This window comes from Suillus paluster, assembly GCF_016628075.1.
Source record: "Suillus paluster strain FC165 chromosome Unknown EDB91scaffold_140, whole genome shotgun sequence".
Classification (NCBI taxonomy): Eukaryota; Fungi; Basidiomycota; class Agaricomycetes; order Boletales; family Suillaceae; genus Suillus; species Suillus paluster.
The window spans coordinates 23,329-49,019 of record NW_024537700.1 but is presented as its reverse complement, the minus strand read 5'-3'; the positions used below and the strand labels follow the sequence as shown (position 1 = coordinate 49,019).

General features: G+C 46.7%; 10 protein-coding genes across 10 annotated transcripts; 3 read left to right on the top strand and 7 right to left on the bottom strand.

Moving 5' to 3' along the window:
• Positions 1-864: 864 nt before the first annotated feature.
• On the bottom strand, positions 865-1,038 carry EDB91DRAFT_1019865 (uncharacterized protein; the record flags this gene model as incomplete). The annotated part of the gene is made up of 1 exon (XM_041312547.1): positions 865-1,038. A coding segment is annotated over one exon (174 nt), but the record flags the coding sequence as incomplete, so codon positions are not given.
• A 3-nt stretch (positions 1,039-1,041) lies between these two features.
• Positions 1,042-1,968, bottom strand: EDB91DRAFT_1240016 (uncharacterized protein; the record flags this gene model as incomplete). Its single annotated transcript, XM_041321945.1, has 5 exons — positions 1,042-1,106; positions 1,161-1,241; positions 1,291-1,477; positions 1,531-1,745; positions 1,794-1,968. The coding sequence occupies 5 exons, from the start codon at positions 1,966-1,968 to the stop codon at positions 1,042-1,044; spliced, it is 723 nt and encodes a 240-aa protein (XP_041170269.1).
• A 1,418-nt stretch (positions 1,969-3,386) lies between these two features.
• EDB91DRAFT_1255449 (uncharacterized protein) lies at positions 3,387-4,130 on the bottom strand (the record flags this gene model as incomplete). Its single annotated transcript, XM_041323988.1, has 3 exons — positions 3,387-3,712; positions 3,767-4,004; positions 4,059-4,130. The coding sequence occupies 3 exons, from the start codon at positions 4,128-4,130 to the stop codon at positions 3,387-3,389; spliced, it is 636 nt and encodes a 211-aa protein (XP_041170268.1).
• Positions 4,131-5,160: 1,030 nt separating this feature from the next.
• On the bottom strand, positions 5,161-7,399 carry EDB91DRAFT_1240015 (uncharacterized protein; the record flags this gene model as incomplete). The annotated part of the gene is made up of 9 exons (XM_041321944.1): positions 5,161-5,201; positions 5,249-5,586; positions 5,638-5,857; positions 5,904-6,011; positions 6,213-6,277; positions 6,329-6,446; positions 6,570-6,666; positions 6,927-6,947; positions 7,193-7,399. The coding sequence occupies 9 exons, from the start codon at positions 7,397-7,399 to the stop codon at positions 5,161-5,163; spliced, it is 1,215 nt and encodes a 404-aa protein (XP_041170267.1).
• Positions 7,400-10,183: 2,784 nt separating this feature from the next.
• On the top strand, positions 10,184-10,925 carry EDB91DRAFT_1255446 (uncharacterized protein; the record flags this gene model as incomplete). The annotated part of the gene is made up of 4 exons (XM_041323987.1): positions 10,184-10,357; positions 10,413-10,469; positions 10,519-10,584; positions 10,638-10,925. 4 exons carry the CDS (start codon positions 10,184-10,186, stop codon positions 10,923-10,925), a joined length of 585 nt encoding a protein of 194 aa, XP_041170266.1.
• A 1,239-nt stretch (positions 10,926-12,164) lies between these two features.
• Positions 12,165-12,921, bottom strand: EDB91DRAFT_1255445 (uncharacterized protein; the record flags this gene model as incomplete). Its single annotated transcript, XM_041323986.1, has 3 exons — positions 12,165-12,374; positions 12,422-12,718; positions 12,772-12,921. The coding sequence occupies 3 exons, from the start codon at positions 12,919-12,921 to the stop codon at positions 12,165-12,167; spliced, it is 657 nt and encodes a 218-aa protein (XP_041170265.1).
• Positions 12,922-14,149: 1,228 nt separating this feature from the next.
• EDB91DRAFT_1087637 (uncharacterized protein) lies at positions 14,150-17,235 on the bottom strand (the record flags this gene model as incomplete). Its single annotated transcript, XM_041316256.1, has 7 exons — positions 14,150-14,415; positions 14,470-14,869; positions 14,900-15,583; positions 15,705-15,918; positions 16,158-16,280; positions 16,332-16,510; positions 16,567-17,235. 7 exons carry the CDS (start codon positions 17,233-17,235, stop codon positions 14,150-14,152), a joined length of 2,535 nt encoding a protein of 844 aa, XP_041170264.1.
• A 541-nt stretch (positions 17,236-17,776) lies between these two features.
• On the top strand, positions 17,777-19,416 carry EDB91DRAFT_1087636 (uncharacterized protein; the record flags this gene model as incomplete). Its single annotated transcript, XM_041316255.1, has 5 exons — positions 17,777-18,004; positions 18,070-18,488; positions 18,544-18,647; positions 18,703-18,876; positions 18,929-19,416. 5 exons carry the CDS (start codon positions 17,777-17,779, stop codon positions 19,414-19,416), a joined length of 1,413 nt encoding a protein of 470 aa, XP_041170263.1.
• Positions 19,417-20,337: 921 nt separating this feature from the next.
• EDB91DRAFT_1255441 (uncharacterized protein) lies at positions 20,338-21,223 on the bottom strand (the record flags this gene model as incomplete). Its single annotated transcript, XM_041323985.1, has 5 exons — positions 20,338-20,570; positions 20,623-20,733; positions 20,784-20,939; positions 20,990-21,073; positions 21,127-21,223. The coding sequence occupies 5 exons, from the start codon at positions 21,221-21,223 to the stop codon at positions 20,338-20,340; spliced, it is 681 nt and encodes a 226-aa protein (XP_041170262.1).
• Positions 21,224-21,429: 206 nt separating this feature from the next.
• EDB91DRAFT_1087634 (uncharacterized protein) lies at positions 21,430-23,922 on the top strand (the record flags this gene model as incomplete). Its single annotated transcript, XM_041316254.1, has 9 exons — positions 21,430-21,567; positions 21,618-21,685; positions 21,766-22,150; positions 22,198-22,290; positions 22,342-22,355; positions 22,378-22,561; positions 22,870-22,993; positions 23,042-23,602; positions 23,753-23,922. 9 exons carry the CDS (start codon positions 21,430-21,432, stop codon positions 23,920-23,922), a joined length of 1,737 nt encoding a protein of 578 aa, XP_041170261.1.
• Positions 23,923-25,691: the final 1,769 nt, after the last annotated feature.

Genomic DNA, 25,691 nt, shown 5'->3' with positions numbered 1-25,691 from the left:
CTCCAGATTTCCATAGTAGCCTTACTCTGTCCCCACATAGTCTTCCAGAGTTCCGCCAAACTCCACCAACTTCTGTCCTCCGGAATTCCCCGGACTTCCGTCGGACTTCCCCTCTGTCCCCGGAAATTAAGGGCACATACTTGGGTAAGGGGCACAGCACACGAGCTGAAGCCGAAGCCCTTTGAGTAACCTCTCCCTTGAGCACGACCTTAACACAATACATCCTTTGCTGTAATTATCCACTATATTGGACATCTCCATTTGGGAATGTGATGCATTACTTAGTACAGCCACTCCACCTGTGTGACACCATTAATAACCGTATTTAGTAATGGACATGTGATGTGATGTTTGTTACTAACTAGGGGGGTAAGTCTATGCTGCGGTACTTCAGCGAGTTCCACAGCACTCAGCAGTCACTTAGGTAGGGTAGAAAAACCTGTAAGATAAGATATAATAGATATACTAGATAAGGTTTATCTCCCTTATCAGACAAAGCCAAGAATGGCGGCAACTTCCCGATGCTTCTCCCACATGACACCACGTCCTTCAAACCTTCGTGCTCATCATGCCCGACGATGAGCACGAAATACCCTTCAAATTCAACCATTTTCAAGCGGCTCTTTCTCTAACCTTGTCTATATTGACTTATGTAGAGTTTTACATGTAAATGTAAGTATTTTTATAGCTTTACTTGAAGAAAACCATCAAGTTTGGTATACTATGCTACTCGCTGTCACTACTAGTGTCATCATCACTGCTTGAATCAACTATCTCGTTGCTCTTGTGTTGTGAGGCGGCGGTAGTCTTCCTGGCCTTTCTGGCAACATATACGGGTTCCCCTCATGCATGGTGCTCTTGGTTATCCTTCATGTGCACAACACGCTCTTCATCTGTGAGCTTGACCCACTCACAAGACCGGGACTTCAGCGCATCAAGTAATCTCTTCACTTCAGCTCTTCCGCCGACTTTCGAAGGATTCTGAATATGACCGGACAAGGGCCAGTTCACAAGCGCAAAGCCGTGATGCTCAACAATGTTTCATTCATAGTTAGTGTAATTCATCTCAACCTTGCCCTTAATGTTGTTCTCCAAGGCAATTGCCTCTGGAGAATCACGTCAATCATTGAATGCACATCGGAAGACAATGAACCACTTGCCAAGTTCCTCCTGAATCAATGTATGGCAGTCACTGACGAGTTTGTTCAATGGAGGTGGACGAGTAGTTATCATGTGTTCATCTATATCAAATATTAAGTTATGTATTGTGAATTCAAGGAAAAAACTTACTGAGGCCGCTGACAATGAATGACTCGAGCTTGAGACCAAGATGATGAGGTTCTACCTTCAAAACATCTTGGACAAATTTTTCTGCCTTCTGTGTGAAAAAAATCTTCGGTTCAGAGAGGTCTTTGATACTGCCACAAACAGCCATGTAGAAGCCTTCAGCACCCATTCGAGCACAAAGTGCCATCCACTGAGAAAGATATTAATGAATATGAATTTATGAATGATGCAAAGATGACTTACTTCATGGTCCATGGACATAAATGTCACATTCATATCGTGTCGAGTAGCCTTGGGGTTAGTGCGTGCTGCCTGACTTTTTCGTTGCCTCGCTTCAACAACTTCTGCGTTGAGGGCTTGTTTCTCTGCCGGCGTCAGCTGTGAGTGCTCACGAACAAGCTCATCCCTGTTTTCAGCAATGAACTTGGTGAGATTGATCCTATCACCCCTTTCACAACCTTCAATTATATCAGCCGCTTAAATTCAAATGGGGTGCGTAAATTTACCTTCGTTGGCTTCCATATGCTTCACTCTGACAAAAGTGTTCCATGAATTGATGCTTTGCCGCTGACGGAGCATCCAACTCTTCAAGAAGAGTTGGCTCTGTGTCCATTTCAGAGAACTAAAAAGAATCAGCTGGAGGGGATAAAACAATGACCAACTTGAAAACTTACCGCCCATGAGTCTCCGTGATGTGAGCAGCTTCTTCTATGTAGGCAGATTTTGCTTCATCGATTGCAGTCGTCAAAGCTTCTTGCCGGTCACGACAAGCTGCTTTCTGTTCAGCGGATAGTTTTGGGCATGAACGACGAACTCGAACAACTGGTATTCATGGCATTGTGAAAGAAACAGAGCCAAAAAAACGCACCTGCTCTTATGACATTACTAGACTTGCAGCAGCTGAGGTCAGGGAAGAACCAGTAACTGTATTCAACAAAATGATGGAACCAAAATACAGGCCAACTTCGAGGCTAGTGAGAAAACCGAAACTCCGTAACCATATTCAAGAAAACATTGGGGCCAAAACACAAATGAAGTTCCGAGCTAGTGAGAGAACTGATCTGAAAGAAAACATTGGGGTCAAAACACAACGAAGTTCCGAGCTAGCAAGAGAACCAATCTGATCCTGAATCATGTACTAACTGCAAACAACATGATTTTAGTGGGGGCCAAAACACAAACGAAGTTCCGAGCTAGCGAGAGAACCAATCTGATCCTGAATCATGTACTAACTGCGAACAACATGATTTTAGTGTAGTTAGACAAAAAATTAACATAATCACTCACAACATTCATTACTCGTGCATGCCATCACCAAAAGCAGCGGCTGCATCTTCTCCTCTGGAATGTCCAATTTGACCAGGATAGATTGCCATGAGAAAGGTTCATAGCCATCATGTTGGCAAATGCATTTCCAGATCTCGTCCATGGTGATAGGATGCAAGTTGAGGCCTTGAAGAATAGAAGCAATCTCCACACATGCATGCTGAACACTAGCAGTGTCAGGCATGTCAACATGTGGATCCGTCGACAGCAAAAAAATATTATTGGTGATCGAGACACCTTCATTCCCGCTATGTGTCACCATCTCGATTCTCACAGGATTGATCCGATCGGCGGTGTCCTGGTGCCTGTTGGATTTCACACCAGACAAGACCTAATCGGCATAAGTCCAGCACAGCCCAATTATTTAAGAATACGCACAGGTTTACAAGTCTCCCCTGTTTTGATGACGGAAGATGAGCCAGATTGTGAAGCGAGGGAGTGGTTGTGGGTTAACGATACCAAGTTTCGTGTAGAAGTGGGCATTGTGGGAGGTATCGGTGCAGACTTCAAGGGAGGTGACAGCGGTGAAATAATGAAAGGGCATGACACTGGCTGCGGAAGCTTTACGAAGGGAGACGACATAGTGTCGTTAGACTGTGATGACGTGGCAGAGGGGGGCATCATAGTTTGGGTTGGCTGCGAAGTGGTAGATGCTTGTGTTTCACATCTGGGATGGTGACGTTTGTGCTGAGTAATACTAGAGCGAGGAGGTGCAGGGCTAGGAAGGCACTCTGAACTGGTGACTCCATGTGGCTGGGTTCGAGTGGGTACCCTTATGAGTGGTTGGGACAAAGGGCACATTCCTGGGTATCATCTTCAGACAGCGAATGAAGAGAGGAGTGAGTGGAATAAGGCAATGTAATTGTAGAGCACGAGAGAGACGACACCAATGGGCCGATGGAGCTGGTGGAAGAACGCCAGTCTGCTATTACATATTCATCTGCCAGTTGTGGCAAGACAACTGCAGGAGGTAGAGGGTCGGGAAATATGTACGAGTCACTGATATTGGTGTCCGCCAGTCGTTTAGAGAGCACAGTAGACAGAGGACTGTCTGGAATGGGTGAATGCTGGTGTTCAACCTCGTCTAATGCTGCTATCTCTAACAAATCACTTCGTTAGCAAATCCAGTAGAAACAAAGAGAAACCATCATACTTTTAAGCATTGCATCTGGGAGCTGAATGCAGTCCCATCTAAATTTGCGACGGCAAACTATACATGCAAATGAATCTGCAAAGATTGAATACATGTCTTCTAAAATGTGTTTCTCCTTAGCATCCTCGATAGGCTCAGAGGCAAGCAGTGCTGAACGGATACTAGGAAAGAAGGATAAAATGCCATCTTGGTGGTCGAAGTCGAATTCAGCCGTCATCTTGATTTCGATGAAGTGGATCTTGTCAAATGATAGCATGAATGTTTCAACTTAGATTGTAAGATTCAGACCCACCGGTTTGTCGACCTGCAAATCCAAGTAATCAAGGTGGGATATATGGTCATTGTTGAGTTCTAGTGGTAACATTTGACGGTAGTGTGCAGGTGGGAGGTTGAAAACTTGGGGCGTTGAAAGCTCGAGGCAGAGTCAAGTACTTACTACTATGACTCAGAGTTGTAACTCGTAAGTGAGCCTCATGGATTGGAAGCGAGTATGACTTACTACATACTGGTACACAGGCTTGAAGCTGCAGGGTGATATATAGATGTCTGGGCTTCGAGGACATCCTAGCGACAGAATATGAACAATGTTTTGATCCACGATGACTCAGAGGATACTCACTTTCATGTTCTTCAGAATTAGCATATCTATTTATGGAGTTGAACAAGTCTTGAGATCTTGAGAACGCTTGAAATCACATTTCGATGGTCTGTGCTGATCATTTAATTATATACAACAGCGAAGACTCAATATCATGCCGAGTGAAGAGAAAACATTGTTCATTACTAGCTTGATTCATGGGTACATCATAATTCTACTGCTGCACGATATGTGATATGACATTTGCAAGCCTCGAAGCTTCATCATGTAAGTCGCTATCCTCATCATCATCACCCTCATCCTCATTATCCAAATCTGCGATGAGAGCCTGCTCGTGTAGTACGAGTGGTGGCGGCGGTCCACTATAGCCAGTCAGGTTAGCAGTGCTATGCAGACAGATTCGATGGAGATTATTAATGCGGTGTCATTCTGCATATTCCCTCTGCACCTCTGCAGCCAGCATTATCGAGCCCTCATCTCACAAGGAGTCTATTGCCAACAACATCTGCTGGTCCTCAAACTGAATCCATGCTCCAAGGCAACCTATTTCCACGTTCAACCGAGTGATTTCTTCATGTGAGTGCAAGACTTTGAAAAACTTGACCGCCATCTCTCGGTTTTCTGGTACAGCCCATGGTTTCGTCATAAGATTGTGGCGAGAGTACTTTAAGAGCTCAACTTCACTGAGAGATGCATACCCTATGACATCAACATAATCAAGAGTAGGGCGTGGCGGAACTTGGAGTGGTGCCAAGGTGTTGTACTTTTCAAGTGCTGTATGGATAGCTCCAGATCGTCATGTGATAGCTTTAGATATATATTTGCGCATCTTGTATCCTGGTGGAGGCTTGAGATTAAAATGATGATCAAACAAATAAATATACCTGTGCCAGAGAGATTCGCCTTCGACAACTCAAACATGCATTGCACCACTAGGCCTTCTAATTCTTCAACCACCCGCACGAAGTGCCGTTGGCCTGAGTACTCATGTGCTTGATGATAACGAGGGTCTGACACTTCCCAGCATTGATCGATTCCATGCTGGCATTCAAAATCTTCAACAACATTCATTTGTAAACGAAGGCGTCGTAATGCGGCAAGAAGCTCAGCTTCAGCACTTTTTGAAGACTGATGAGCTTGGGAATTGAGACCTGACGATGACGTGAAACTGGCTGGCATGTACATGAGGAATGGGACACCGGTCATGTTGCCATATGTGGCTCTAAACTCATGATTAGGATATATCTTAGTGTGAATCAAGTGGGTCACTTACTCTGCACGCTGGAGCTTTTCGAGCTCTTCAACATATGCTACCGCAATGGCGTCTGACGGAGGTTCAAGGGCAAGGTTTGCAAGGAATTCAGATTCCTCTTCCCTCCATTGAAAGAATGCGTCATCAGTAAGAGATTTGTGCATCTTGAACTCATCAAGCAAAGGAGTGTACTCCTCTATCATGTGAAGCGCTTGGGCATAGTTATTGCGTAAGAAATTACCTGATGACTTTAGCAAAGCGCCGTAATTCAAATCCAAAACACTTACTCAACTCAAGATATTTGTCTTTGTCCCATTGATCAAAATGCAGATCTAGATATTGAACCCAGTGAAAATATGACGCATGTCGAATGATCCCACAGGCACTGTTAGAACCTGAAAAAATTTGTTCGCATGTTTCGAGATCTTCGATGCCGAAACCCTCGAGATACAAAGGGTGATGAGCTAGCTGACAGTGATGGTTATGAGCATAGCCGTGGAATGCATTGATGGCAATGATGAGATCGAGTTCCTGAGCTTTGGCGCCAATTGAACTGGAGGCGACAGTTTTGCATGAAGTACAGTCGATATCATGACCCAGCCCCTGGTCTTTCCCGCAGACATCAAGCATGTGGTTGATAGCAGCAAGGCCATATTTTGCGCTAACGTGAATGTAAATTCAATCATATTGTGATTTGGAAAAAAAAACTAACAGTTCTCCGCTACGCTTCATTTCAGTAATGCACTCCACGAACCCATGCCGGCAAGCCATGATAAAAATACCAGTTTGTTCGAACACCAAAACCTTGTTTTCTTCGACCGACCTGGCAGCTGTCCAATTTTCCGTACAATTGTCATTTCGGTTAAGTGTGCGGTCCACAGGTCAGCTCCGAACATCGTCCTTGAACCGCTCCACTGCAGCATCTGGGAGAAAGAAGTTGCTGACGAAAATACAGGGGTCCATGGATCCAGAGCCATCAATCCGCTTTGCTGAGTGATTCCCGTCCATGCTGTGCAATCTTCGAGGGACAAGTTTCGGTTCATCTGATTGCTGATTTGAATGAATGTCAGTGTGAAGTGCATGCGAAGCGCTAAAAGATTACCTCAAATGTACAACATGGACATGCCCCATTCATGCACCAGTTGCTCGGATCCCTGCCAAGAGCTTGGTTGACTCATGAATGAATGTTATGCAATATATCAAAATAGATGTCGAAGGCTGTTGAGAATTGAGCCCGCAATGATGATGAATATGTTACCTGCAAATGGCCCATCAGTAATGTGAAATTATTTAACTGACACTTGGCTTACATTATGAAGGGCGCACAAAACCTTAGTGATTGTTTGGATGCCGAATGAAGATTGGCGGCGGCATATTTGATGATAGAGTTCCAGGCACTCGAGCCTGATAGCAACAGTTGGCTGGATGGGGGAGCATCCAAGGAAACCATGGCGCAGTAGCACTGCATTTGCCACTTCATTGTCTTGTTGTTGGATGAGTAAATGAGGGGCAAAATCTATGAAACAAAGTGAGAAGGATAGACGCAAGTTGTTCATGACCTACCCATGATGCCCACTCTGCTCACACTGAAAGTATGGTGACTGGGTTCATCAGCACCGTGACGATGATTTTCGGGTCCATGTCTCCAGCATAGATATGCTTCAACAAGAGCAGGTATCTGCTGTGTCCAAGCAGCATTAGCGTGATGGTTGTGCTGAGTATGGGTCCATTTGTCTTGTCGATGTTTTGAAACAGCCCTGCAAATCGTGTTATCAAATATCATTCAAGAGTCAGAGAACTTGCCGTTGTTGAGCTGATGCCTGAAGAAACTTGGAGAACAACGGGCCATCTACAGTTTCTTCGCCATCATCACCTACCCATTGCTTGTAGTCAGTCGTTAGGTCATGGTAGTTGTCATCCATATGGTCAGGTCCTGCCTCTAGGTGGGCCTCCGCGAGCAGCATTTTCGTTCGCAGGGTGTTTTCTGCTATAAAAGTTGAGAGTAGGGGCAACAAATCATTAGAACGTACCTCTCATTTGTTCTGTGCGATGCTGTTCTTCTGCCAAACGCTCATGCCTGATTTGCGTCAAGGAGGTAGTGGTGGTGCGCATGGAATGAGAGTTGTCTAGAACAGTCATCCTGACCTGCAAGGATGTTGACATCTTCTTCGTTCGCCGCATGGCCAGTTGTGTGACAGTGACCAGTGGGAAAGAAGGTAGTGCCTGTTAGTGATTAAGTCTTGATGACTAAGCTATAAAAATACTTACATTTACATGTAAAACTCTACATATGTCAATATAGACAAGGTTAGAGAAAGAGCCGCTTGAAAATGGTTGAATTTGAAGGGTATTTCGTGCCCATCATCAGGCACAATGAGCACGAAGGTTTGAAGGACGTGGTGTCATGTGGGAGAAGCATCGGGAAGTCGCCGCCATTCTCGGCTTTGTCTGATAAGGGAGATAAACCTTATCTTACAGGTTTTTCTACCCTACCTAAGTGACTGCTGAGTGCTGCGGAACTCGCTGAAGTACCGCAGCATAGACCTACCCCCCTAGTTAGTAACAAACATCACATCACATGTCCATTACTAAATAGGGTTATTAATGGTGTCACACAGGTGAGCCACTCACAGGCGCATTTTCAGCCACCTACTGTGGGAACTTCTCCACAACACCCAAAACATAGCCCATTTTGGGTATTCTCCACAATATCAACCTTTCCCACACCCTCCCCATCCACATATTGCAGTAACATATCTCCGTATTATACGAGTGAGCGGACGTGCATAAGAAGGTAGATATATCCTCGACTATGACAGATGGGCCGGGAGTGTTATTATTCCCGATGGAGACGGGTGGGCCCATGTAGGGAATATGTAGAGTAGATGAGTGGGCCGATAGACATGAATATTCAATAGACGGATGGGCCGAGGTAGTTGGATATTATGTAGATGGGTTTACCAAGGTAGATGTGTATCAAATAGCCGGGTATGTCAAGGGTGCTTGTTATCACATAGACGGGTGGGCCCAGATATATATCATATTAGACGGGTGGGCCGACAAATTAAGATTATTTTGTAGACGGGTGGGCCGACATATTGGTATTATTTTGTAGACAGGTGGGCCGAGGGAGTGGTGAAATATTTATCATATATACGGGTGGGCTGAGGGAGCAGTAAAATATTTATTATATATATGGGTGGGCTGAAGGTCGTCGTATATTGCATAGATGGGTAGGCCGATGTGGGGGTATATAATATAGACGGGTGGGCCAAGAGAGCAATTTATTAGATATTATATAGATGGGTGGGCCGAGGTAGTTGGATATCACATATACGGGTGGGCCCAGATACATATCATATAGACATATGGGCCGAGATGGTAGTATATTATATAGACGTATGGGCCGAGGTAGTAGTATATTATATAGACGGGTGGGCTGAGATGGTTGATATCATATCCACGGGCCGGGTAACATCTATTGAGTTCCAGGTAACATCTATCAAGTTCTGGGTAATGTCTATTGATGTCCGGGTAACTAATATCGAGTTCCAGGTAACTAATATCGACTTCCAGGTATTTCATAAATTGAACAAATCACGAAGTACCGAGTACCGAGTTCCGGGCACCGAGTTCCGGGCATCGAGTTTAATTGTTATCATATACATGGGTGGGCCCAGACACATCATGTCGATGGGTGGGCCGAGCCAAGGGTGTTGTATGATATACACGGGTGGGCCCAGATGTATATGATGTTGACAGGTGGGCTGAGGTTATTATATGATATAGATGGGTGGGACTATCAAGTGCCAAGTGCCAAGCTCCGACTACCGAAATTTTAATGAACCGAGCATCATGTACCAAGTTCCGGGACCCGGGACCCGGGTCTCGACACTCGAATATTTGATATCTAGCACCCTTCCAATTATCTGGTATTTCATTGACATACTAACATTGCAATGAATGATAATCCGTCTTTGAAAGCTAAGTTCCAACTACCGAAATTTGAATGAACCAAGCATCATGTACCGAGTTCTGGGATCTGGGAGTCCCAGGTCCCGGGTCCTGACACTCAAATATTTGATATCTCGCACCCTTCCCATTATCCAGTATTTCATTGACATATTAGTATAGCAATGAAATGATAATCCATCTTTGAAAGCTAAAATCAAGGTTCCCTATCTGATCCACCCTATCTCCATCACCTTTAAAGTCTGTGGACATCCGGCATTGACCATCTGATTTCCCAAGATCAACACCATCATGAATGTGTCTTCCACCTCCGATATTGAAATAACCTTCTGGCGCACTTGGGCCTTGACAGTCACTCATGAGGCATGTGAATATACCGAACAGAAATTCATTGCCGAGAAAACAGGAGGAGACCCAGTCATACCTTCTCCTAAGCTAGACACCGATCTGGTGATGGCTTGCGATCGATTGGTGGATTGCCTCATAAAGGCATATAACAATCCCAGTGGGTCTTCCCACAGATTCGCACAGTCCATTTGATGATTCAAATTGCTTCACAGTTCGGATGCAGATTGATATTGTGAGATACAGCAAAATGATCTCCCCGAAGGACACTGGACATAATGAAGAAAGAGAGGCGAGGTTGCTTGAGAGGTGTCCACCTGGCCATGAAGGTACAAAGTTGGTTGACATACCCGTGACAGTTCTCTATGCTACCGGCGCCATCATTGTGTGGTACCTCCCGGATGCCCTGACGGAAACCACCCAGGTGGGTAACATATTTTGTTACTCAATGGATATGGAATATGAAATGGGAACTCCAGAAGGAAATTCTGGCAGCCTCCGATTTGCTCAGTCTGAGCCTTGCAAAAAGTGTAAAGGTTGATGGGAGTTGGCGGACTAATCAGGATTGGTTCAAACCAAGCTCAGGAAAATGATGGCATATCTCCCGGATGCATCAATCTATCTCTGGCTTGGTTTCAACAGGGGCATGAGGTGGGATCTCATGAGATGGCGGTTTCCGATAGTTACACTGACCAATCCGGTAGAATCTGTCGGACCCGGCGGTATCTGCCTCATTGAAGGGACCATTCTCTGAGAATATTCTCAAAGCCATTGCCAGGCCAGCAGCCATCGCATCAGCCACACTCAGGGTGATGCATCCTGAGCAGTACTGGGCTGGGATACGAGCCTTTTTAAGCCTCGGACAATCAGCCAAAAGCAAGAATCTTCCGAGGATGTCAGAGACCCTCCAGTACTGGGCATCCGTGTTTAACACCCTCACCGTCATTTCCAATTGGCAAACCCCCAATCATCGAGACCACATCCATTCCTGAATGCTTCGATATTCTCACCACCGTGGGTAGTTATTCGAATGCTCGCATGAGTATGCCAAGTCTTCAGCTGGAGTTCATGTACGAGCCCGGCTGTATGATTGTGTTTTCAGGAAGGATCGTAAGACATGGGGTTCATGAAGTGGAAGGGGATAGAATTGCTTGGGCATGGTACATGAGGGATTCTGTTCATATTTATGCCGGGATTCCCTCATGTGGATGGGCTCAGATGGATCGCGTACATACTCCATCCTGGCAAGGATAGAACAGGCACATAGCTTAGTACCCATGTGATAGTACCTACTGTCAAATACCAATTACCAATGTTCGAGTGCCAATAATCAAGCATCAAACAGGCAAATGTTCGACATTTGATACCCGGACCTCGGTACTCCACTCCCGGAACTCGGCATTCAGCACTAAACACCCGGAAGCCGGTAATCGGTATACGGTGTTTGGTACTCGACACCCGGACATCGGCACCCGGAGCTCGGTATTCGGTACTCAGTACAGTGATTTGTCCAATTTACAAAATGTGTATTCCAGGTTTCAGTACTCAGCACTCGGTACTTGAGGCCCGGAACTCGGAGCTCGGTAGTCAATGCCCGGCACTCGGCATTTGGCACCCGGATTGCACACCCAGAAGTCAGTAATCGGTATACGGTGTTCGGTACTCAACGCCCAGAACCTGGAACCCGGAGCTTGGTACTCGGTACTCGGGACTCGGGACAGTATGGTGATTTGTCCAATTTACAAAATGTGTATGCTGGGTTTCGGTACTCGACACTCAGTACTCAAGGCCCGGAACTCGGAGCTCGGTAGTCAATGCCCGGCACTCGGCATTCAGCACCCGGATCACACACCTGGAAGTTGGTACTCAACTCCCAGAACCCGGAGCCCGGAGCTCGGTACTCGGTACTCGATACTGTTCGGTGGTCAGTACTCGACACCCGGCACTTGATGCCCCGACCTCAATGGTCAATACCTGGAACTCAATGGTCGATGCTCGGTACCCTGGAACTTGATACACTGAACTTGATACCCGGACGTCGATACTCGGCATTCGGTATTCGGTGTTCGGTGTTCAGTGTTTGGTACTCGACACCCGGACCTTAGTTATGTTAGTTCCTAACCTTGGTGCTCCATGCCCGGTACGCAGAACACGATACCCGGAACTCGACATTGAGTCAAAGATCTGTACAACATACGTCTAAAGGGCATGAACATTTGATACACTAACATTTAATAGGGATCATCCCCTCTGGCTCTCTTCAACCGGGCTAGGGTGTCAGTGTACATATCAATCTCCACCATCTTATCACAGATGCCCTCCTGATGGTCCTGAATCAACAACACCAGGTGTTCCCTAATCCACTTCAGTCCCACCAGTGATGGAGCCAGGGTGCCATCCAGCTGCTCCGGAAGGATGAAACCATTGTCCTCAACACTGCTCTAGATCGGATTAGTGATCTATCAAGGAAGTTGGGTATAATGCTTACTAGCCAATGCTGGTAGTGAAAGTGACAGGAATCTATCACCCGATCCCATTGCCATGGTTGGTTAGGGATTGTAGTGTCCCCCATCCACCATGGAGTATCATAGGAGGATACGATCCAGGAGGGTTCTCCATGATCCCGGACCAGATGAAACTCGGATAAGTGGGATGAAAAGATGTGGTCTGGAACTGCGTTCCATGTGAGCTGAGGAAACAAGTGAAGAATATGAGTGATCGGGGGTGGCATAACCGAAATGATGTTCCTTGCAGCTGAGTACTGCAGAATTGGTGTCACAAAAATCTGTTGGCAATCTCAGCATATTCCCAACCACAGTCACCTGTTTGATGGCTTACAGTGATCTCCCATTGGATTCCGGCTTTAAAGTACATTATCTGAGCCAAAGGAACATTGTTCTTGGCAGCCTCTGTCTGATATTGACTGATACAGGCTTGAACGCGCGATGCAGCCATTGCCAATGTAACTGCAATATCTGCAAGACTCATTGTGGGGGGTTTATATTCAGTGCCGGAATCCTCAGTGGCAGAAGTAGACAGCAGGAGGTGCAAAAGTGGATGCAGGAGGTGCAAAAGTGGATTCAGGAGGTGAATTTAAATCAGACATGGGCAATGCAGGAGTAGGATGCTAGCAATGATAATGAAGGTTTTTTCAGATGGGATCCACTGATGGATTGATAAAATAATTCAAACTCTGACATGGGCTGTTATGATCAGCGTTCACCAAATGGTAAAGGCCTAACACAACCACTAGGACTCGTCAAGGATAAGAGCAATAGATGTTATTGAGAGTGAACGTCTGAGTCTACACTGGGTAGGAATGAAGAGGTTAAGTCTAAGGAGTACTACTGACTACGACCTAGACTATATACTACTATTGGAGCGGAGCTATCTGAGTATGAAAGGTAGTGATATATCTATATAAGATCATAACATTGCACCTAGGGTATAGGGCGTCTTGTCAACCAATCAACTACAAGGAAGGGTCCATAGGGGTTAGGGGTATCGGTAATTAAGCAGGGTTCTCAGGGTACTGCTTCTATTCAGGGTGGACGGAGATTAAGAAGGGTGAGAGAGTTCTGTGACTAGAAGTCTCAAGCGGTGATTAAGGATCTCGATGAGAGATAGGATCTGGAGATGTATCGGGTACAATCGGATCTAGGGGTTCTCCAGGGTCTTCGGTAATGAGCATGCTTCTCTATGAGTGGCGCTTCTGTGATAAGGGTTCAGGGATTTAGCTGTGACTGTGCAACAGGTTCTTATGTAAGGGGTTCGGTGAATGACAGAGGTAACTCTTAACATGTCATGAGAAGTGAAGGTGTGCGATGTGAAGGATGATGACTCTTCAAGAGATAAGGACTCTCGGTTATGGTTCGATCATAGAGGCATGTAGATGCTTATGATGTAACCCGTTGCCTAATCGTAGGACTTCTAAGGATGTGATGAGTTCGGATGTCTAGGGTTACAGATATAGATGGATGACATTGATGTAGTATAGATGTGATGTGAAGATAGTGATCGTTAATCGGTTATCCATCTTATCTTATCAGGGATCTTATCTAATCTAATCTTATCGGATAGGTGACTTAGGGTTCGATAATTGAATTTTAGATGCAGTTGGTAACATTCATGACATTGGCTGACCCGGCCCCTTGCCGAGACTCAATTGTTGGGATCGAATCATATATCAGCAGAACATATTCATAATTCATTCATCTCAGGCATCTATTAACATGCTCTGCAGGTCTTGAAACGCTGCCTGAGCATCCTGCGCCAGTAATGAATACATTTGGGATTGCCTTCCGGAGTAGCAAGCATGACCCGGAAGGTGTTTCACCAATGATTCCCTCATCTGGTCGCCCCATTGCGTTGATTTCCACAAGAAGAAATTACACGTCCACTCCATCTCCAATTCCACCAATATCAGTTCTTCCTTCCATCGATCCCATAGTGCCTTTGCCCAAAGCCAATGAACTCGGTAAACTTCACGCAGGTCCGGTCAGATTGCAGGCATTTGTCAAGCAAGCTGGAACTCACATTCCTCATTCCACGAGTGATCCGGACCCCCCAAATCTACTTCGATAGACCAGAACCAAGCGAGAGACTCATTTCGCTGACCTCGGGCATGAGGATCGCCGACGGCCGTGCTGATTTTGAGCTGCTCCCGAAGCAGGGGTTTATATTTTTCCAGCTGGTCTTGGCCCGGCTCAAGTTTCATCATTTGCTTCCTTGTCTTGGTATATATGCTGGCATGGAGGGACACCACCTGCTGCACTGATGTCACCTGGGACCAAGCTTGGGTTTTCAATGCTTGAGATTTGGCTTGCCTGACTGTTGTTTGGAAGAGTATTGCCTTGTTGCACAAGTGAATTTGGAGGTTGTGAAGGGCATCATTGGCCTGTCCTTCACGAAGCAACAACTCCAGTGGAATAAGATCCTCTGCCATACAATGTTTGGATCAATCTACCCCAAGGTTTGATGGCAATGGGATGACAGTGAGCTCAGGGGAGTTTGTCCATGTATCGGACTTCCTGATGAAATCCTCCGGGTCATCATCGAGATCATCGAGAATGTCTATATTCAAATCGTCAGGGTCGTCATCTGCATCAAATCCCTCTCCCAGATGCGTCAGAGCAGTCTGAGTGAATGCATCTATCTGGCCTTGTAGACGATCACGTTGCCGGGCGATGTCTAATCTCTGAGTCTCAGTAGTTCTTTTTCCTATTCTTCGGACCTCGATGTGCAATGCAATTTGAGCCTCTTCAATTGCCAGACCCATTGATATCCATGTTGCCACAGATCTGCGAGAGGGTGCTGCATGACGGGCATTACCCTCCTGCAGCAGTCTAAGCTCTATCTCCTTTTTGCTCAGTGCTGGGTTCAAAATGAATTCAGACTTCGATCGAGACAGAGTGATCTCACCCTTCTTGATATTAATCTCATATATATCCATCGCAGCTGGATCTTGTATTCTGTTGGACTGAGCGATCCTCTCACTTGCTAACCAGTCTGTCTTTAAGTTGGTCAGTGCGGCTTCGTCGAGTCTGTCGAAAGCCTTTCCACTTTCGGCGATGCCAGTCTTTGCCTGCTTGTATTTCCGGCAAAGGGTCCTCTTCATGCGGATCATCTTGCAAAAGTTGGAATCGTTCATCTGGAAATCAAGACATTCCCCGAGCAGCAGGAGAAATCAGGTTGAGACATGCCCATAGGGTCTCCATGATCTCTCCATCAATGCGACCAATGCCTTCAATGAAATTCGATGCATATCTGACATAGCAGCTATCCTGATGTCCGTGGATGTGCCACAGCCCAATTCCAGGAATGATGGTCAATTCCGGAACCATTGTCAGAAATCGGCCTCGATCCACCCGAACATGCAAGTGCTTGTTGTATTGACAGTTGATGTCATAGAAGGTGACAGCCCTTGTAATCCCATCCATGTTGTGCTGGGCAGCCTCACAAAGTGCGTAGTCCATGTTCATTTGTCTGCAAATGATGCACGGTCAACTCGGGAATGTTGAACGGCATGTCCGGCTTGCCTTTCGCCTTTCTGGAAATCTACCATCGAGTGAGGGACAAAGCAACCGTGTCGGCCACAGGCTACTCCCCTGATGCCGGTGGACTCCAGCTTGTGCCGAGCTGCATTTGCTTGATTGACAGCCCAATGATTGTTGCAGCTCGATTTTTCCACAGTGTCAGCAGCCTCTTCAAGATGCTTTTGATACCTTTCCTTTCCCACCATAAACTCCAACCCATCGGAGAGCCATACTTCATCATATGGCTTGATGGGATGCAGGTGTTCGGCTTTGAAATTTCCGTCCATCACAAATGACCGGGTGTATTTCCAGCTTGGAGTTTTTAATATCGCCGACGTAGATTCGGTAACGAAAGAGACTCACTCATCAAGTGATTCATCCCCTGACAAGGATATGTTAATCCCGGGCTGAGGACATGCCGGGCAGAATAATGCGAGATCTCCGGCATTCGGGTTGTCGGAACTATGCCCGAAGCCATGCCATTTCATAGACTTTAACTGCCTCCACTGTCGAGCGACTCTCATAAGCTCTCTGTATCGGTCCTTTCAACGTGCTTTGTCAATATAATGTGCTTCAGATGATGTAGATATGGTATTACCGGAACGAGGTGGGGAAACACGCTCGAGGTCATTCGCCGAAGCTTGCTGTAATAGTTCATTGCTGAGGTACTGCATTCAAGGTTGTCCAACAGAAAATCATCTAGCACTCTGAAGGTGAACACGGTCTTCGGCTTGTTAAATGATGCAGGGAAAAAGCCATTTCGAAACATTTGAATGTCTGGACTCATGGCATCGGGACAATCACAGCATCGAACCTTGAGGCGATGGACTCCTGACTTGTCAATGATGACCATTGTATTTTCCTTGGGCTGGAACTCGGGTCCCAACACAGAAGGTAGATCTTCAGGTTCAAAGTGGTCTTCTTGTTCATCTTCATCAAACAAATCCCACCTATCCATGACTACCGGACATGGCTTGCCATCATGACCGAGGTGTATGACGAGTCCAACATGAGCCAGACAACTTTGCTTGAAGAATTGACCATTCCATTGACTGATCCAGTGGAAAGGATTGCAATGATGATGACTCCAGCAACAGCCTGTGCAATAGAGAGGCTCCCCAAGACAATCTTGACATTTGAAGACCCCATCCTGATCACAGATGATGCATCTCCTATCTTCTGGCAGAGCTTCTCGATCGAGGAGGTGATGGAGATATGATTCCTGCCTTGGCAGCCATTGCCTGAGGTAGTCATTCTGACTCTGCATTTTTTAATACTTAGCTATTGTTCGAAAGACATTCCAACATTTTACATGAACTTGCCATTGTTTTTGGGAGTTGCAAGGGCTCAAATGACCCTTGGTCTTGCTCGTAAGTATCTTCAGGAAAGTCTTCCCAAGGAGGTGGGGCCTGAACAGGTTCAAGTGTTGGTAATTCCGGGGGAGAGGTAGGCATGGACCTGTAGGCATGTCGACTCGTGCTGGCAAGTGGGACCTTGACCCATGTCTTCCTACCTTTGCTGCCCCTTGCTTCTACCCTGTGGGATTTCTGCAATGGGGTGCAACGACCTATCTTCATTTTATTTTTTAATGTTGCAAGGAAAGCATTAGCTCAGGAAGGTCAAACAAATTGTTATTCCATCATCGTATTATGCAGTTTGGTTGGCTCATTACCAATTCATTTCCATGAATGGTGTTGCATCCGTTATAGGTAGATTAACCAACTGTTAGGCTTTGATCAAAGTTGAACTCGTGACCATTATTCCTTCCACTTTGCTTATCCTCAGCCCATTCTGCAATCTTATTCACCATGGCAAGATCAGGTCATTCCACTCAGTTGACTTCTAGAAGACACAGAACGTGTCCACCACAGTCACAGAAGCTCACGGAAAACGAAATTTCAGAGCTGAAGAACTACCTTCCTGAGTGGACTTCTGCAAAAAGGAGTGAGAAACGGGGAGTTTTCAATGCCATAGCGCGAGTGGCCAGGTTATTTGCTCCTAAGGTCGACCAAGGACAATGGAAAAAGAGGAAGCAGGTGATACATCCTTGTTGTGTTGAAAAACTCGATTTTTCATGTCTGATTCTTCCTCTGCCTCTTAGATGTATAAAACTTGGTTGTTCAACAACAAGAAAAAGAAGGAAAGGAAGGACATGATTAAGTATGGGAGGAAATGGACGCCTAGGCAGGTGATCTATCAGCAGAACAGAGAGGAAGTGCTAAAGAGGATTGAGGACGAGTTCGGGGCAAAGCCAGGAGGTCAAGACATGTTCAAGCATTATCAAGCTGTGGTGAAGAAGGTCATGGCCGATTTGTCCGAGGATGAGTTGGAGAAGGCGAAAGAAACCGCCGAAGAATGGTCCAACAACTTTCCTCCTCCTGAGACGCAGGCGCAAGTCGCCCGTAAGAAGGGACCTGTATATATGGAGCACTTTTCGAACGAGATGTGGAGACAGTGCGGGATGAGAGTGTTTGTGTTGTCGGCTTGGAAGAATGAACACGGAGAGGTGCTGTTCGGGATGTCAGTGAATTTTATCCGTCATCACAGATATTTGGTCTCAACTTATTTCACATAGGCACGATGACAACGAGGCATTAGGGGATGGGGGCAGCTTCATGAAGACTAAGGACTGGGAGGACATAGAGCCGGTTTGGCAGGAGTACGCGCAGGAACAGTTCGGTGAGTGTTCCCGCTGTGGAGAAGAGAATGATTTCATTGATCGTTGGGATCATAGGTGGTGAGGCACGGGATGGAGGGCGACAGGTGAAGGGAGGGCGAAAAAGAATGAAGAAACCGGTGTTCGATCTGGAATTGGATGGGGATGGGATGCCATTGCTTCTGGACATCAGGGAAACAAAACTGGAGGAGAAGAAGGCCATAGTGAGGGCTTTTCTTACAAAGCACTATAGTGAGTCTGGCTTCGTAACTTCCTAAGAGAATCTCTTTAATGTAGGGTACAGGGATCTGTTCTGGGATTGACAAGGCCGTCGTGCCGTGGAGTGCCATCATACAAAGTCAGGATGACTTTGTGGCCAGACAGTATCTTCCGGAGGATGTAAACTTGAAGGAGCCTTCCAAGTTGCAAAATTGGGATACCACCACCTTGCTCAATTTCTGGTATGCTCGTCAGAAAATGGGTGAAGGTCCGATGTTCCTGTTCAAGGCATGGAGGAACAAAGAAGGCGACATGGTAGATTCCGTTGTATCTGAGAAATCACCTCCTCGTCTGAAGCATAAGAGGGTGATGATCTGGAGACCTCAGGAGTCATCAAGCGAATCCGAGAGTGAGGCTGAGGGCCCTGGCGATGTTGAACATGAAGTTCCACTGCCAGCCCTGAAGAGCTTCTGGAGGAAGAAAGATGCGATTGAGGCACCAGCGAGAACAACTCGGAGTAAGTCAGTGCAACAACCATCTGACAGAGTTACTAGAGCAAGGGGCAAAAAGTAATGTACATGTACCATTGTCTCATATGTCACTATCAATGTTATTCAATCGGTATTCAATTTACATGTGATGTTAATGTGGTCAAAGATTCTGTGGTTCACCGAGTAATTTGAACAAATGACCATGTACCGAGTTCCGGGCAATGAGGTCCGGGCAGGTACTTGATTCAGGGAACTCGGTATTTTTTACCCAGAACTCGGAACTCGGAACTCGGCACTTGATGCCTGGACCTCGATTCCCTGGACCTCAATACCCAGAACGTGATATTCGATGTTGGGTACTCTATGCCTGGAACTTGATACCAGGAACTCTTGATCCGGGCAGAGAATACCGAGTTCCGTGTATCAATTACCGAGGTCAAGGCATTGAGGTCCGGGCAGGTACTTGATTCAGGGAACTCAGTATTTGTTACCCGGAACTCGGAACTCGGAACTCAGAACTCGGCACTTGATGCCCGGACCTCAATTCCCGGACCTCAATACCCAGAATGCGATATTCGGTGTTGGGTACTCTATGCCTGGAACTTGATACCCTGGAACTCTTGATCCAGGCAGAGAATACCGAGTTCCGGGTCCAAATACCGAGTTCCGTGTATCGATTACCGAGGTCCAGGCATTGAGGTCTGGGCAGGTACTTGATTCAGGGAACTTGGTATTTGTTACCCGGAACTCGGAACTCGGAACTCAGGCACTCGATGCCCGGACCTCAATACCCAGAACGCGATATTTGGTGTTGGGTACTCTATGCCTGGAAATTGATACCCAGAACTCTTGATAGATTACTTATTCTACATGGCAGTAATGTAATACCTCTGTGTTCCAGTAATTTACATGTGATGTGACTATGTTATCGAAGATTCGGTATTTTACTGAGTTGGTACTTTACATGTGATGGTATTGAAAATTCAGAAGTTTAGTTTTGGTTTCATTCTTCACACTGACGAATCATGGAATCTACCACCTTGAGCATTTCGATGCTTGCCTGTTCAGCTCTTCTCAGCCTCTGTAGCTCAGCATCAGCCCTCCAGAGCTTGTCAGATGTATCCGCCCAAGTGATTCGAAATGGTCGCTCGGCCTCGATGAGTAGTGGTATGGAAGGGGCCGGAAGACCTCCATTAACTTGTTTGTAGCTGCTGAGTCTATCTTGAAGGGATTGCACTGAAATGAAAATAAGAAAAATGATAGACATAGTAGTATACCAGATACTCACATCCGGAGTGTTCAAATGACCCTATTGGCCGGAACTCATGAACCATCGCATGCAAATCTTCATTTGTGACCTCCGGATGTGCTGGATCGCATTCGGCTGGTCTCTCATTCGCTTGTGAGATAAATTAAGTTTCAATCGAAAAATGTGTAGAATTTACTTACATGACATTGAAACTTCAGATGCGACCGGAGACTCACACTGTGCATAGACAGAGCCCAGCTCATCATCACAATAAATCAGATCCTCATCAGGCCCAAGGTACAAGTCCAGGTCGATGTACTGAACCGGTTGATCGTATTGAGCCGGAGGTAATTGATCTGTACGAGTTTAGTGAGCATGCATGGTAATATCCAAGTGATAAATGTACTGGGGATTGCAGCCAACACGCCCGGACCACTGGAAGACACGGAATCATCTTCTATGTCATCATCCGGCCCAAGGTATAAATCATCTATGGCATGTAAGATAAAAACATAGATAAGGGATAGTACAAATAGATCTTACCTGTTGATGTCCCGGACTGTGTTGAATCATCTACGTCCATTGAATAATACTCGGTCGCCGGAGGATCGTTAAATCTGACTGTTGGATGTGAATTCATCTTGTGAGGGACGGAAGTACCGATAATTGATTGTATACTTGAAGTTCAACTGAAGTCCGGCAAATTCCGAAAGTTGAACCATAGCCAAACAAAGCCAAATAAATCAACAAAGTTTTACATGGCCGTTCAACTGCCTGTTTTCCCTCTGAAACTTCATCAATTTCACATCTGATTCAAAGATTTACACATCTTTCTCATCATTCAACATGTCCACTCCAGCTGAAACCTCTTTTGCCGAACTTAAGGCAATCACTAGGCAGATTGTTGACATTGTCCGCGCGGCTCGGCTCCTCCCACCCGGCAACAGCCACTTGGCTCTGAAAGCACAAGTCACTGAACTGGTGGTATGTGGTTTTTCCTTTTTTTCTTTTCATTTTCTCTAATGTCCGGGCAGGCTAAGGCCGTCCGGGACCATGAGGCTTCACCTTGCATTCTGGGCATAGTCTTGTCCTGCTCCAAGGAGTTACTTCGCATTCAGGCAGTTGTCCCCCCAGGATTCGCCCAACTGGCACAGCATCGGCCATAACGATCTTCGCCTCCAGAGGCACAGCTGGCGCCACAAGGTCTCCTGCATGGGAGGCTTTAGGCGACCAGACATTCAATCTTCCGGTCGATGCCCCCAAATCCCCTGACACTGTCGCGGTCGACCTTCCCTCCCCACCTGCCGTCGCTGGCAGCATTGCCGGCCCATCGTCCAGCACCATCGACGAGTCCCGGGAGAAGCGTGAGGATAAGGGTAAGGGTAAGGCGTTAGATGCTGACCCGGAACCTGAGGCGGACGGGAGTAGGAAGAGGAAATCGCCCCTGATTTCGGGACCCTCCTCCCAACCGCCGAAATCTGCGATGAAGAGTCGCAAGAGGGCAAAGTCAGCTCGGGTTGTGAAGTCAGCCGAGTTTGTGGAGTCCGAGGACGAACCTGTGGACAAGGTATGTCATTCTGTTTGTTGTTTTCGTTGTCACTCATTATTTTGCAGCCGGCTGCCCAAGGAGGGCCGGTCGTCTTACTTCATCGTCTCACCTCAGTCTCGCCCCGGATCCCCAAGAAGAGACCTTTCGGCCCTGCGAAGGTATGTCTAATTTATGCCCGCATCACTCCTGGTCATCTGTAACGTCGTCAGGTAATTGCCGGAAGGTGTGCGGACGTCGCCGGGCAGACCGACTCGACGTCCAACACCCCCGTGGTCACCCCGGTGGTGGCACCAACTGTCATTGATGGCCCTGCTGGAAGCCCTCCAGAGGTTCGTCGAGCACTCGGACTCGGCGTCCAATACCCCCGTGGTCACCCCGGACGTGGCACCAACTGTCATCGATACAGATGACATTCTCATTCCCGGACCGGTGAGTACTTTGAAAATTGACTGGGCGTCCTTCAACTAACTGAACAAACAGAACAACCCATGCTGGGCTTGTAACAATGCAGAGTTGCCCTGCACAACCCGGTTCGACAAGAGACTGGGAAAGGCCTTCTCTCCTGTGTTTTCTGCAACACAAAGAAGGTAAAGTGTTTTTCCTGTCACCCTCGGAAGTCCACCGAAACGGTCGCTGGGGTAAGTCGACCACCCGGAAGGCCAGGTCCCGGACACCTTCCAAAGCTCCATCCACCTCCCAACCAAAGGCCCGGACCCGCAGCCAATCTCGTGGTGTAGCTGGAGCTGCCAGGAACTGCCAGTGGGTCTGCTGCGACCACGCCTAAGACGCGCGGTCGCAGCAAGACAATAACTGCTGTCAAGGCACCCGCCCCACCACCTACACCCTCACCTGCACCAGCTCGTAAGTCTTTCGAATTTCTCATCATCATCTTATCTTATTCCTTTGTAGCAATTGTGTCTTCAAGTGCCCGCGTGCCTCGTGCAGCTCTCGACGTCCCTATGCCGGACCTCCATTCCATGGCAAGAAGTATTCGCGATAGTGCCGAACACATCAAGGCTCTCGAGGATCTTGTTGCCGAGCAGGGCAGCCATATCAATACCCTCAGCAGGCTCCATGAGAGCCTTCAATGCCAAACCATGGAACCCCATCCCTCATTTCCCCTTCCCACCACTCTGGCAATTGCAACGTCTTTGTTGCTTGATCAATCCGTCGCTGGAACAACGTCACCCTCCCAATCCGCACTCCCTCCTCTCATCAATATTTTGATTGCAGTGGAGCCCACACCCTCGAAAATTGAGGATCCCTCTGCCATCGAGGGTCTTTCATTTGAGCCGAGCCAAGTTCAACCAGCCCCGGACCTATCACCTACTCCCTCAACTGCCGGAGCAATTTTGGTGCCAGATGATCCATGCAACCTTGTCCCGGAATACAATTCTGGTGATGAGATGGATGTTGAGGTGAAGGTTGAAGTTGAAGGTGGTGATGAGGGTCATCTGGTCAAGGTTGAAGGTGAAGGTGATGATGAGGGTCATCTGGGCGAGGTTGAAATGTCTACATAATTTGGTAGTTAGATTTCTGTAAATGTTCTTGAAATGCATTGTACCTCTGCTATACTCAAAGAATGAAATCGAGTTCCGGGTAACTAATACTGACATCCAGGTAACTCACACCAACGTCCGGTAACTGATATCGACATCCGGGTAACATCCATTGACATCTGGGCAACTGGTATCGAGTTCTGGGCATCGAGCACCAAGTTCCAGGCAGCTAATACCGACATCCGGGTAACTGATATGGAGTTCCAGGGATGTCTTAAATTGGACAAATGACCGAGTACCGAGTTCCAGGCATCGAGTTCCGAGTTCCAGGCATCAAGCACTGAAACACAAAACTAAAATCCAAGAGTGTGAAGTACCGAGTTCCGAGTTCCGGGCATCGAGTTCCGAGGTCCGGGCATTGAGTTCCGAGTACCAAGTTCCGAGGTCCGGGCATTGAGTTCTGAGTACCGAGTACCGAGTACCAAGTTCCGGGCATCGAGTTCTGAGTTCCAGGCATCGAGTTCCGAGGTCCGGGCATCGAGTTCCGAGGTCCAGGCACCGAGTTCCGGGCATCGAGCACCGAAATACAACTCAGTGCCCGGAACTCGGAACTCGGAACTCAGTACTTCACACTCTTGGATTTTAGTTTCGTGTTTCAGTGCTTGATGCCCGGAACTCGGAACTCGATGCCTCGAACTCGGTACTCGGTCATTTGTCCAATTTAAGACATCCCCGGAACTCCATATCAGTTACCCGGATGTCAATATCAGTTACCCGGACGTCAATGGATGTTACCTGGACATCGGTGTCAGTTACCCGGACATCAGGATTAGTTACCCGGAACTTGGTACTCGGTATTAGGTACTTGGTGATTTGTCTAATTTACGAAATGTTGTATTCAGGCTTTTGTGTTTCTCGTTTCGGTGGTCGATGATAGGTGTATGCACTCATACAGTGGGTATGTACTGGTGCCTACATCAGCACACTGATTAGTATGTTATCCAACTATCTCAGCCCACTGATGTTTATAACACTCATTCTTCTGGGCCCACCCGTCTATATGATATCAACCATCTCGGCCCACCCATCTATATAATATACTACTACCTTGGCCCATACATCTATATAATATACTACCACCTCAGGCCCATATGTCTATATGATACGTATCTGGGCCCACCCGTATATGTGATATCCAACTACCTCGGCCCACCCGTCTATATAATATCTAATAAATCACTCTCTTGGCCCACCTGTTTATATGATAACAATTACCTCGGCCCACCCATCTACATGATATACCCCTAAGTCAGCCCACCCGTCTACACAATATACTACTACCTCAGCCCACCTGTCTATGTAATATACCCTACGCTGGCCCACCTGTCTATATAATATACTACTACCTTGGCCCACCCGTCTATATCATATATAATAAACTGCTCCTCCGGCCCACCCATCTATATAATATACTACTACCCTCGGCCCACCAGTCTATGTAATATACCCTACGTCGGCCCACCTGTCTATATCATATATAATAAACTGCTCCTCTGGCCCACCTGTTTATATAATAATACCACTACATTGGCCCACCCGTCTATATAATATACATCTCTCTTCAGCCCACCTGTCTATAATATACATGTCCATCCTACTCTACATATTACCTAGATGGGCCCACCCGTATTCATTGGTAATAATATCCCTCCCGGCCCATCCGTTAACATTGAGGATATCTTCATCATTGGCCCATGGTCTGCTGGCCCGTGTTATACGGGATATTATGCACATCAGTTGCCTCATATAATACGGAGTTTGTCACTGAAGGGGCTCCCCCATCCATCCCTGGCTCACCAACCACATCACAATTAGATACAACTTGCATTTATGTAGTAGTATAGGTTATATACACATAATAGAATATAATAGACCGCTTTTTCTCTTTATTTTGCACCAATACCTGGTACAGAGCCTCTGCAAGTGTGACATAATAGAAAACATATCAAAAACTGTTTCGCATTTTTGCCCCTCTGGTATTGGGGTACCCTAGCGTGTTT